Source organism: Muscardinus avellanarius (genome assembly GCF_963383645.1).
Source record: "Muscardinus avellanarius genome assembly, chromosome: 2".
Lineage (NCBI taxonomy): Eukaryota > Metazoa > Chordata > Mammalia > Rodentia > Gliridae > Muscardinus > Muscardinus avellanarius.
The window spans coordinates 139,659,301-139,672,780 of record NC_137787.1 but is presented as its reverse complement, the minus strand read 5'-3'; the positions used below and the strand labels follow the sequence as shown (position 1 = coordinate 139,672,780).

General features: G+C 47.4%; 1 protein-coding gene across 1 annotated transcript in view; it reads left to right on the top strand.

Annotated features, from left to right (window-relative positions):
• Positions 1–2,390, top strand: part of FAM124A (family with sequence similarity 124 member A) — a gene marked incomplete at both ends in the record, with an annotated part of 63,185 nt that extends 60,795 nt beyond the window's left edge. The window contains one exon of the mRNA XM_080689453.1: positions 1,650–2,390. Coding sequence (XP_080545579.1) covers positions 1,650–2,390 — 741 coding nt within the window. The remainder of the gene's footprint in view (positions 1–1,649) is intronic.
• Between the last annotated feature and the right edge of the window lie 11,090 nt (positions 2,391–13,480).

Below are 13,480 nucleotides of genomic sequence, written 5' to 3'. Positions count from 1 at the left end.
GGACAGGTGGATGACAGGTTCACAGCCAGCCTCAGCAACTTAGTGAGGCTCTCAGCAACCTAGTGAGACCCCGTTTCCAAATAATAAATAAAATTGGGCTGGGGATGTAGCTTTGAGTAGAATCCCTCTGGATTTAATCCCCAGTACCAAAAATATAGAAATTAATTAACTGAGTAAAATGTCTTAGCCAGCTGTTGGAAAGCCAGGTTCCTGATTAACCACGGAGAAGTAATGTTTGTTGTGAAGGCCAATGTCCCAGCCTGATGGATATGTACTAGAAGGAAATATCCCACCTAGTAAACCCCAGCCAGAACCCTTTATTATTTCAGGGATTCATAAATCAATGAATGGCTCTATACAAAATAAGACCAGACACTCTCTCTTCAAGGCCATTGTTTAACTGAATCTTTGCACTATAAGGTGGACTTGGACACATACTAGAGGAGAATCTGAGAAGGAGCAGGCAGAATATGCCAAGAAAGAGAGAGGGCCCAGTCCTCGTTCCGTGCTGCAGAGGTAGGCTCCTAGTCAGCAGCAGTACAGGGCAGTCCAGGGAAGGGTGTATACAACAGGGGTCTTCCCCAGCCCAGCTTCCTCAAGACTTGTCAGTAGTCCCCAGTTCTAATGAATTCCTAATTCCTGAGAGGCAAAATATGGAGAGGAATCAGTAATTCTTAACAGCAAATAAATGCCTACTGACCTCCTAAGAGCCTCTCGCCCACTGTGGATTCCCAGTCCTGAGCCGTGGGCCACCCCAGCACTGGGTCCCGGGTCTCACACATGTACTGGAACCCAATCGCGTGTTGGTGTGATCTGAATTGTCGGTACGCATCCCATCTCGCCCTCAGTGACTCTTCGGAGCAGTGTCTGCCCAAGGAGATGCTTTGGCTGGAGAGAAGCATAACTCTGCACACGTTCTTTCCCCGTGTGATCTGATCCCCATTAGCAGGCGCAGTCAGGCCTTTGTTCTTTTGCTAGTTTGTTGGGCACGTTCGCTTGTGTATTTAAGTGATACTATTCTCTATCATGAAGAGGACTAGCTCCATCTCCTCCCAGCCTGGAGGTGACTCTGTGGACCCCGAAGTCAGCCCCAGGCTTGCAAAGGCTCTGCTGTCTCCATCTATGCTCTTGGGTTTGGAGTTCTGGTAATGCTATGTTTGCAAGGCATTGCTAGAAGCCAGGTGTGGTAATCCCCGCGCTTGGGAGGCTGAGACAGGAGGATTGCATGGGTTAAAAGCCAGCCTCAGCTACTTAGTGAGGCTTTCAGCGACTTAGTGAGACCCTGTTTCCAAATAAAATATAAAAATGGTCTTGGAGTATAGCCCGGAGGTAGAAAGCCTCTGGGTTCCACCCCCAGTACCACCAAAAAAAAAAAAAAAAGTTTCCAATAATCAGACAGTGTATTTCATGCTGTGCTTCATAATGAATCCCTGGCTGGTCACAATGGAGCACACCTGGAATCCCAGCAACTCAGGAGGATGGCAGGTTCAAGGCCACCTGGGCAACTTAAGGAGACCCTTGTCTTAAAATTAAATAAAAAGGGCTTAAATGTAGCTTAGTGATAGAGCAGGTTCAATCCCCAGTACCACCAAAAAAAAAAAAAAGAGAGAGAGAATCTGACTAATGAGATCTGCCCTCTCTCCCCACAGGCACAGAAGGTACACAAGAAGTTTCCCAAACCCCGCAGAACACACCACTCCTCTGAGAAGAAGGCTCATTCCATTCCGTCACCAAGCGCCCCTGCACCGAGCTGTAGCCGGAGTGGAAGTCGGCCAGGCCTGCCCACTGGGCACCCGCAGGAATTTGCCAGACAAGCCAGCAGCGCCCCCAGCCCTACCTGGGCTTTCCAGAGAAGCAAGTCCTTGTTCTGTTTGCCCACAGGAGGCTCCTCCCCAGGCTCCTCTGAACCGCAATGGTTTTCAAACACAGATCCTCCAGGGCACAGAACATCGGAGTGGCGGCGCGGCCACCTCCTCTCCATCGACGACTTGGAAGGGGCCCAGGAGACAGATGTAGACACGGGCCTGCGGCTGTCCTCCTCCGACCTGTCTGTGGTGTCTGCATATTCCGCACCCAGTAGGTTCTGCAGCACAGTGGATACACCCCTCCCCTCTGAAAGATGCAGCAGCCTTTGGTCAGCGCGCAAAGGTCCCAGAGAAGGGCCGCTGCCTGCTGTCAGCGGGGTGGCCACTGAGGCCTCCTGGCCTTCCCTCCTCTCCTCCATGGCAGCTGTGCCTGCTCCCCCGGCTTCTGGCACCTCCTCACTTACAGAGTCATCCCCCAAGCCTGCTTGCAATGCTCCCAAAGCCGCACAAACTGGCCAAGACGTGTCAGCACCCCCAGCGTCGGCTGGTCCTAGGGAGACTGACGTGGAGGAGTTCTACATCTGAGCATTTCTTGTTTAGCAGATGTACAGATGGGTTCCCCCACTCTCTGCCATCTGAACACACCATGTTCTCAGCCCCGTACCCCAGGTCTGTCTGGAACCTGGCTTATGCATTTTAAGAGAGTCCGTAGCACGTTTGCCATGCCACTCACTCTTAGCTGAGAGGTGGTATATTTCTAGGGACTCGGTGAAAAACTGCTGACATTTTTATGCAAATGAATTCTCAACAAACTTGATTCATAAAATATATTTTTGAACACTCAACTCAGTTTGAGACATGGTTTAGTGCCCTTATACAATTTAAATGCTCCATATAATTATTTGAAATGAAAAGAAAACCTAGTCAGCCGGAGCTGATTTGGCAATTTTTCATGCTGTGAAAGAAAAATAATTAAAGCCAAAATGTTCGGCGTAGGAAAGATACTAAAGGACTTGTATGAGGCATTAGTGCTCAGTAGCTCCTTACTGGATTCTCCTTGTATTCACATTGCCAGGGAATGGTGGCCCTGGGAATTTTCAAGTCCTGCTCAGAGTGGACAAGTCAGCTTGATAAGGCCACTGCCAACATACATCAGGTTCAGGATACCTCACTTTGAAGCCATGTAACAGCTGAAAGTCTGGATTTATGCAAAAGTGGCTAATATGCTTTGTTAGGGTTTAGCACAAGCAATAGACTCTCCATGCATTTAAAATATGATTTGGGCTGGGCGTGATGGCGCACGCTTGTAATCCCCGCATTTGGGAGGCTGAGACAGGAGGATCCACAGGTTCAAAGCCAGCCTCAGCTACTTAGTGAGGCTCTCAGCAACTTGGTGAGACCCTGTTTCCAAATAAAATATAAAATAGGTCTGGGAGTATATCCCGGACGTGGGAAGCCCATTACCACTAAAATAATAATTAATAATAATAATAATAATAATAAAATATGATTTGTGTTCCAAAACCTAGATTTGCATGAAAAATTTTCAACAATGCATTCACTATAATGAATGAGGGCCACGAAAGACTCTCTGGATTGATTTGAATCACCGAGGAGGACTCACTTAGTGGAATTATCAAGTAAGAGGATATCAGGCATAATGGATAGATAGGCATGTGACTCTTCAAATTATAAAGCACGATCTAAGGGCTGTCTACATCTCTACATAAATAACAGGAGCCACATCTTATACTACTTTCTCCAGTAAATACACATTGCCATGCATCCTATGCTTTTCAGTTTTGAGGAATTTGGTACATTTTAGCTGGTATTTTGATTGCACAGATGCCCCTTTTCCCTACATGGAAACAGCATGAACTCTTGTCCTGAGCAAACACTGATGCCCTGCTAGCCTCCGGTGAGTGCAGGAGCCTTAGTGAAGTTGTGCTGTATCCTGACCATGGCTTTTCCTGTCTGTTGCCTGCTTCAACCACAGTGTGGATGGAATTTGAACCCTCTCGGAAGGGTATGTTTACAATTCCGACCTCAGTGATGCCAAGCGATGGCGTCTTGGGCAATGCCAAACCATCCCTGGATGCTGTTTTATCTTTGGGGAAGAACATGGATCTGTACTGTTCATTTCCCAATCTGGTGCTCTTTGCCTAAATTACTCATGGCACAGTTTGCATCTCTCTGAAAGTTCCCACATTAACTCAGACACAGCCTCAGAATCCTTCCCAACACAGCCTTCAGGCAGCCGCTACCAAGCACCACACCTGAACTGCAGTCCTTGTATTCAGAGCCTTAGAGTCTTCCTAAGACTTCCCAGGACTTGGAATTGTAATATTCTGCTCCCATGTAAACAAATTAAAATATAATCTCTTCTAATTCTGAACCAGGAATCAGCACGATTTTTCCATAAAGGGCTAAATAATAAACATTTTAAACTTTGTCAGTCTCTGTTGCAGCTGCTGTCATTGTAGCATGAAAAATAAAATGTAAATGAAGGAGAGTGGTTGCCTTTCAATGCTTTATTTACAAGGATAGGCAGAGGGCCAGCTTTGGCCCAAAGGTGGTAGTTGGTTGGCCATTGAGCTAGACTGCTGCCCAAACTTGATTCAAGATTCCAGCCACAGTCAACCACAAAAATCTGTCTGCACCCAAACACACTGTTATAATTTTGTTGTGATTTTCTTTACAGTTATACCTATCATAGTTGGGTGAATTCAGAAACTGCTGCTATGGCATGTAATATCCAGAAAATGGGCCGTTCAGGCCAATATAACGCCTACAGAAACACAGGCCCAGAGCAGGAAGGGGCTTCTTTCTGCAGTGCTAATTCCTAGAAAGTTTCCAGCCGTCACCTCCTGCCTGGAACTGTGACTCAAAGTCAATAGCTAATGATGAAAGCAGCACGTCAACCTCAGAGGGGAGAGAAAGGAAACTCAGAGATGATGATACAGCCTCCAGAGAGCAGGGGAGCGAGCTCATCAGTACAAAGTTGATGAGGTAGAAAGAGAGTGGACCGACTACCAAGGGATGGCCTTGTCTGCATCCTAAATGGGTCCCCTACTTCAGTATACTCCCACATACATCTAGGGCTGTGTTAGACCCCAGCCAAGCTCTCTAGTCCCACCCTTCACACAGTTAGTCTACCAAGCAGAGTTTTCAGAAGGTGTCAGACACCATTTGAAAATGCCCCCTTAACACAGGGAGAGAAGGATGGAGAAGCCCACGACAGACACATGCACACATTTCTGTGCCATAGCCTGGAAGTAGTAGAGATGATGACACAGCTTCCAGTGAACTGGGGTGGGGGGGAGAAAGAGAGAGAAGAAGAAGGAGGAGGAGGAAGAAGAAGAAGGAGGAGGAGGAGGAGGAGGAGGGGAGGGGGCAGGCCTTGGCTTCTATTTTTGGATACACCACTAACATTTTACTCATCCAGGAGGACTCCGGATACCCACCAGTGAGTCATGACTCTTGGAGCATTATCCTTAGGCTAATGCTGGCATACTATAAGTGATCAATAAATTGGTTCAGTTAAAAATCACTGCGATCACTGGGCGTGGTGGCGCACGCTTGTAATCCCCGCGCTTGGGAGGCAGAGACAGGAGGATCTCGCTGATTCGGAGCCAGCCTCGCTGGCTTAAGAGACCCTGTTTCCAAAAATATAAAAATAGGTCTGGGAGTGTAGCCCTGCGGTAGAAGAGCTTCCAGGAAACCCAGTACCACAAAAAAAAAAAAAATCACTGCGATCATTTCATAAGTTATTCTTCTCCTGAATCAGGCTCTGTAGGAAGTCTTCATTTTAGCCCTAGAAGTATGTCACTTGTGTTGTTGGCCTCCCCAGAATTTCCTGGAGGGCCAGGATATTAAGTGCCCTGGGAAAGTTTCCCTCCTGTCTTTTACCTCTTTTCTAAGGAATTGCTCAGGGTCTCATCTTGGCCTACACTAAAAACCTAGTGTCTGCCTTAAAGTTCAACTGTTTTTTTTTTTTTTTTTCAGTGTATCTCCAACTAAGCTGAAAAGCCTTACAAAAATCATCTTGGGTCGCCTTAACTGGTTAAAATGAAAGAGAGTGGACCAACTGCACTTGGTCGGAAGCTGCACATGGTAGCACACACCTGAAATCTCAGTACTTGGCAGGCTGAGAAAAGAGGATGGAAGGTTTGAGGCTAGCCTCAGCAACTTAGGGGGACTCTTTCAAAACATAAATAAATAAATAATCCCCAATACCAAAATAAAGAAATAAAATGAGCTTCAGAGGGCCCCACAGTAGCAAGATATTTGCCTTTTTGTGGCAGTGGGAGGGGTGACATGTGGTGGAATAAATTGGGTTTTAGTGCTAGTTCTTAAGCCCTACGGCCCAAAGGGCAAAAAGACATGGTGGTAGTGTATTGGGTGTCCCAGCTAGGATGTCTCAGGCAAAACCAATTGTTTACTTTTGTTGAGAAAACCCTAGAGCTCAGCCCCAAGGAAATCAGAAATGCAAATATTTTTCTATTCCCTTACTTTCTATTGATGAATGAATTTTTCAATCCATCAGCTAAGGAGCACCCGAGTCAGCTCAGAATTCCTGAATATAGTGTTGGGGCAAATAAAACCAACCAAGGTTGGCTAGGGATGTAGCTCAGAGGGAGACTCTTGCCTGGCAGGCAGAAGGCTCTGGGTTCCATCCCCAGCCTGCAAACGAAAAGAATGCCAGCCATGGAAAGTCCCACCTCCCATGCTTCCTGGCCAGTGAAGCCCAGGTTAGATTTCAGGAGAGCAGTGAGAGTAACCAGCAGCCAGTGACTCTCTTCTCTGCCCCTGGTCCTGCTGCTCTGTGGGCCTGGCTGGGATATATGTGCCCCTGGGCATATGGGTTCCACTTCTCAAACCTCTAGAAATGCAATTGATCAGGTACTGCAGATTCTTACAAGACTAACATGAAAAGCCAGTATGTATATGGGAGCGGAAGATTCTCAAGGGAAGCGTGTTTCGTCACAATTATTATAACAAATGGATTTGTGGGAGATTGAGAACTTGAATGTAAAGATTATAAGTACATTTCTAGCAGGATGTGGTGGTGCGTGCTTGTAATCCCAGTACTTGGGAGGCTGAGGCAGGAGGATTGCAGATTGGAAGATAGCCTCGCCAATTTAGTGAGGCTCTCAGTAACCTAGTGAGACCCTATTTCCCTATAAATACTAAAATAGGTCAGGGGTTGTAGCTTGGAAGTAAAAGGCCTCTGAATTCAATCCCCAGTACTATACACACAAAATACATGCATACATACATACATACATACATACACACATTTATTTCTCCAATTTTTATCAACAACTTTTTACTAATTGGGGGCATAGTTATAAATGGCTATTTATTTTTATTTTTATTTTATTTTATTTTATTTGCGGGTCTGTGATGGAACCCAGGAGCATTTAACCTCCGAACTACACCCCCTGCCCTATTTTTTATTCTTTATTTTGAAACCGGGTCTCACTGAGTTGCAGAGGGCCTCACTAAGTAACTGAGGCTGTCCGCGAACTGCGATCCTCCAGTCTCAGCCTCCCGAATGCTGGGATTACAAGCATGCGCCACCACACCCTCCTACAAACGGCTATTTAAGTGACACTATTTATCTGAAGATCAGGGCAACAAACAGGAACAGTAGTATCTGTATGTCTGGATCGTCTTAACACTCAATTTTTATTTTAGAGGCATTGATACTACTGTCCAGTGATATACCTCTATTAGGAGCCATGTATTCATTGCAGAGAGATGTCACTAGAACATCTGGTGATAGTAAAAGGGCTCCTTCCGCACCCCACAACACTCTCCCCGAACCCTCTACTAGGGATGAAGGTCTTGCCCTAGGTGCCTGGAGATAGCCCCTGACAGCCTCACTCCTGGTGGAAGTGCTCCTGGACCATGGGAGACATTTACAGCCCTGATCTTATAAATTGAGTGTGTAAGCTGGGCCTGGAGGCATGTGCCTATAACCCCGGTATTTGGGACACTGAAACAAGAGGATCACAGGTTCAAATCCAGCCTCAGCAACTTAGTGAGACTCTTGGCAACCTAGTGATATCCTGTTTCAAAACCAAAAAAAAAAAAAAAAAGAGTATAGCTCCTGGGTTCAATCTTCAGTACCACACAAAAAAAAAAAAAGAAAAAAAAAAGAATAGTAAGTTGAGTGTCTAAAGAAAGCCATCCCAGCTCCTGAAGTAAACTCTGCCAGTCCCTAGAACTAGACCAGAGAATTTTAGACTGGAGCTACTCCAAGCCTGTGAGGCACAATCCAAGAAATGGCTGGCTTCACAGAAATACTTTCAGGCCAAATCCTGCCACCCAAGAGGCCTGTGGGAAGGCTTTGGTGCCATCTGGTGGCTGCCATACCCAGGAAGGTCAGTGAATGCCCAGTCAAGATTCCACCAGGTTGAATAGGGGAAGACACTTCATGTGTGTTTATATTTCTGCATTTCATTTTCCAGCTGTTTATTTCTACAAAATACTGAGGCAACTTAAATCACAATGAAATAATACAATGTAAACAGAGAGAAAGAGTCAGGGGCAGGCAAATATGTCTACTGTAAATAAAAACTATCATCGAGTGTCCTGGGAGCCAGGGCAAAAAGGGAAAGGCAAATAGCTGTAGTAACTCCCCTTTATGACTAGAATCTAGGAGCATTGGCTCATTTTGTTATAATTTATTTTTTTAATTTAGTTTTTATTTTACTTATTTATTTTTGATGGTACTGGGGGTACACTACCTCCGCGCTATGGAGCCTCACTAAGTAGCTAAGGCTGGTTTCGGCCCTGCGTGATCCTCCGGTCTCAGCTTCCCAAGCATGGGGATTATAAGCGTGCGCCACCACGCCCAGCTTTCATTATAATTTAAGTTGCCTCCATGTTGTTTGTTGGTTGGTTGGTTGGTCACACCGGGGTTCCTGGAAACCCTTCTACCTCCAGGCTACACTCCCAGACCTACTTTTATTTGGAAACAGGGTCTCTTAAGCCAGCAAGGCTGGCTTCGAACCTGCGCGATCCTCTTGTCTCCACCTCCCAAGCGCGGGGATTACAAGCGTGGACCACCATGCCCGGCATTAGAACAGATTTCTAAAACTACCTTCTCATTAGGGGATTTACCTTAGGGGTTCTCTCCAGAGGGATACTGCTTTGGTCCTGGTTAATAGCTTTCTGGCTTGGAGGATGGAAGAGACCACACCGGGAGGAGTGGGAAGTTCCACCCTTGGCAGAGCCCCTGGGGACTGACTTTCTCCAGCATTCCTGAAGCCGCATCTTAAACGCCTGGAAAGCAGGAGGCAGGCGGTAAGGTGACATCCAGCCCGCATGGGTGGGGGTGCCAGCCTACTGGCAACACCTCTGCACCCAGTCCCCACTCTGCAGTTAAAGGAGGCTGCAGAGTTGACTTCCAGGTGAGCGCGGTCACCTCACCCTCCACGGAGACCCCTGAAGACAGACTGGAATTGCCATCACAATCATGGGAGTGTCTGAGCTGCTTTCTCCGTTACTCTGAGTGGCTTTGCCTACTGCCACTCATCCAACATTCAGCAAGTCCTGACTATGTGTCAGGTGCTAGCTGGGTGCTGGGGACCCAGGAGTAAAGAGGAGGGACTGTGCCCCTGCCTCGTGGAATTAACCTCCTCCTGTGAGCATTGCTGTTTACTCTTTACCTGTAGGTTTTTAACCCTCCTGATAGACCTAATAGAATTAACCCCTGCCTCAGCGGCCGTCACGGATGGAGTCTCAGATGCGGGCACTAAGCAGACCCGGCTCTGGGCTCTGCCTCTCACCATGTGAGCTGAGGGCAAGTTATCTCACTTCTGAGCTTCAGTGTCATCATCTGAAAAATATGGGCAGCAATCCCTACCCTGGATGATCATTTTGAGAATTAAATTTTCAATTTGTGCAGAAAACCCCAGGCTGCCTACACATAGTAAGTGTTTTACAAATGTTCATCTACTTGTCTCTCTCTCCAGCTAAAGAATGACCACATCTCTTCTAACCAGCAGGCTCTAGGCTCCCTTCCCTTCCCAACCCTCTGGTGAGAGGAGGGTGGGTAAGATTTTGCTTTCTCCGCTGCCGCATCGCCACCGCTCATCATCTCTGGACTGAATTCCACCCAACAGAAAATCACAAACATGAGGACCACCTCATTTTCCATCACCCCTTGATTTTTCTCTTCCTCTATTTCAAACTATCGCCAGCAAAGCCAGACGTGGGTATGTTGCCCCTCACAGTCACTCTTTCTCCCACATCACCAACTCTGAGCTTCCCTTCCCTAACCACTGCCCTCTTGCCCCTGCCCTGCCACTCTTCGGGCCTGCAAACCCTGCTTCTCCTGCTCTGGGCCACCTCCCCGCCCACCTGCTCCCTCCATCCTCGCCCTGGGTTTCCGCCCTCCTGCGCCCCAGGTTGACCGCCACACTGCCACCCTCTGGAGCAGCCTGGCACAGGTGCTTCTCCAGCCTTCTGTCTGTAGCTCTGTTTCCAACCCATAACCTCCCCATCACACTGCGCGGAGTCACCCTTCACGCCACCCATCCTCTGCCATTGGGCCAATCTTCACTCTTCTCTTACAGGCTCCATGGATCCACACCTGTACCACCTTCCCGAGCCTGTGCCCTAGACCACCTTAGGCTGCTCTACTCTCAGACGCTAACCTTGCCTCCCACCCAGCCAATGCCAGACTGTCTGTTCCTCCTCAGGCTCCCTCCTTATTGCACAAGGTAATGAGCTAAGACGCAGGAAGAGGCTGCTGAGTAGACCTGCCCTTCGCCCTTGGCAGATGTCTGCAGCCTGGCAGGACTCAGACTGGTGTGGGCAGCAGGAGACTCCTCATCCGATTTCCACTCCAAGGGTCATGTGCCACTTCCTGCAAATGGAGCCTCCTGTGCCCAGTACAAGCTAGCTCACCCCGTGCCAGGAGCTCTGGAATCCCCCCAGGTCACATAGCTGGGCAGCTGTCTGGACCTGAGTCCATCACAGGGCTGCCTCTGCAGACCTGCAGGTGCCCTTGGCTCCTCTGCTGGGTGTCAGTACTCACTGCGGGCCTCAGCTCCTTAGAAGCATTCCCCCGTCCAGCTCTGCCCTTGTTAGAGACGGTGAGCTGGCCACGCTCCCGGGCACCTGGCAGCAGGGTCAGCATTGAAGCCCAGCCACACATGACCATCCTGGGGAACCCTGTGGGCCATGCTCAGCTCTGGGCCTCATCGGCCTTGGCTCTCCCGTGGCTCAACTTGGGCGCTTCCCACGGCTGCGCTCCAGCCTCCCCGCGGATCGCCTGACTTCTCCACACATCTGACGACGCTTTCTTGGGATGTAGATCCAAGTTTCCAGCTGGATACATACCCATGGTTTGGGAGTTTGCCTACACCCTTAAATCAACCCACGCCAAAGCACCACACACGTTTATGTACCAAAGAGGACCCTCTTTCCCGAGCCCCTCCTTCTGGATTTCTCAGTTCTGTTCATGGTTTCAATTCTTTCCTCACTTACATTCAAAATCCCAGAGCAAGGCACTGCTCTGGAATTAGTAAATAAGGAAAGAAAAGTAATTTAGGTGCCCACACGGTGGAATATTATACACGCACAACAAATAATGCTTTAAAGAATGTTTAAGAAAGAAACAGAGCTTTGAAGTCACACGGCTGCCTTGTAGCTTCACAACTGAGACTTACAAGCCCTGTGACTTAGTCAAGTTACTTCGCTTCTCAGTCTCAGTTTCTTCCTTTGCAAAGTGTGAAAAAGAGCTGAAACTAGGGTAAGGTGACTGAGACCCTTGCCTCAGGTATGAACTTTAAGATTAATGGTATTTTTAAAGAGCAAGGGTCGTTCTGAGGCATACATGAGATCAGGAGACAAAGCCAGGCATTTCTACCTTTCAAATTAACACATGTTTAAAAATAATTCTCAGCTTATGTCCGTACATCACTTTTAGTTTTTAGTAATTGGTACCAATATTTTAGAAAAAAAAGCATGGCAATAGACATATCAGTAATCTTTAAAATGCTTATGTCTCATCACTTATTTCCAGGACTCTACCCCAAGGAAATCCTGCAAAACAGAGCTAAAGACTTACTTATTTGTCACAGCAAACTATTGGGGAACAACCTATGTGCAGTGGATTAGCAAATAAGGAAAGAAAAGTAATTTAGGTACCCATGCAATTAAATAGTGTACAACCACGACAAATAATGCTTTGAAGAATGTTTAATGACAAAAGAGAAAGCTTGATAAAACTTTCAACTCAAAAAAAAAAGAGGGCAAATGTAAAATATGTAAAATTCTCTTGACTGTAAAACAAAGCAGAGAAAAACAGATTGTAAAGAAGTAGGTCAGAGTTGAATCGCTTTTGCTCTGGGGGGTAGAATCATCCATAGTTTTTTATTTTATTTTTTTCTATTTCATTTTCCCTTTTGAACTTGACATATTTTCTATGATACGCTTTTATTAATCTCATTATTTAAATTAAGTAAAGAAAACTGGAGAAACACAGCCCCCTTCAAATATCCTCAATTTTTACATCAAGTCCATCCCTACTTCTTCTTCATGTTCTGTGGGGTTTTCCTGCTTCTGTCCCATCCTACCCCGCCCATCCTAGACAGATAGGCAGTGAATACTAGTGGGTAGAGCAAGTCTTCTAATCCTTAACCTTAACCAGTTCCTTAACCTCATGTGACTCATTTTTCTTATCTGTAAACATAGGACTTTCGCTTGCTCCACCCTGTGAATGCGTCTTCATAGTGTGGACACGCTGTGACGGACACTGCCAGTGGAGACGGCAGCAGGGGCACCAGAGAGGGACCAGAGCCCGCCCTGGGTTCACCTGCCACACGACCCTCCCAGGCACTGGTGTGGCCCTCCTTGGGGTAGGGGGTCTGCACTTATGACTCCAGTGGGATTTTCCGGTGACATACAGGACGATGTCTTTGAGTCAGAACGCATCTGATATAAAGGAAGCGAAGTGTATTTTGCAGCCCTGAGTTTGTTGCCAAGAGTCATGCCCATCATCTGTCACACCCATCTTCTGTCAGTGTGAGCTGTGTTCTCCATCTCCTAAGCTAGGACTGTAGACACCCAGGTCTCCATGGCCCTGAGCAAGCCAGTCCTGACACCTCCATGCAACTGCCAATTATTCTCTTAAAAGTACTTTGCACACGCCCTGCCCAAGATCCTCCTATGGCGCTCTCTTGCCCTCGCCAGCACACTCCCCAGGCCTGCACCATGGGCCGCCCATCACCTGCTCCCTGTTCCTTCCCTCCCTCCAGCCCAATCCCCACTCTGAATTGAACCCAGGGGCATTCTATCTCTGAGTTACACCCCCAGCCCTATTTTTATTTTTTATTTTGAAACTGCTTCCCACCTGCAGGCTGAAGCTCTAGTTATTCCTCCAACTCACCCCCGCTGCCTATCAAACTCCCACCATCTACCAGAGTCTGGGGCACACGCCGCCTCTTCAGGAAGCCTGCCCAGTTATCCCTGCCAGAGCACCTTTCCCACTGCTGAAACATGTTGCACCAGTTGTTCTTGGCTCAGAACAAATCACAGGTCACTATACTTGTGGCTATGTCGGCACAAGACTACCTATCCAGGCAAATGATAAACTAGCCCTTACTCCAAAATAGCACCTCCATAAACAAGACTTAAGAGAATGTGTGAGTGAATTC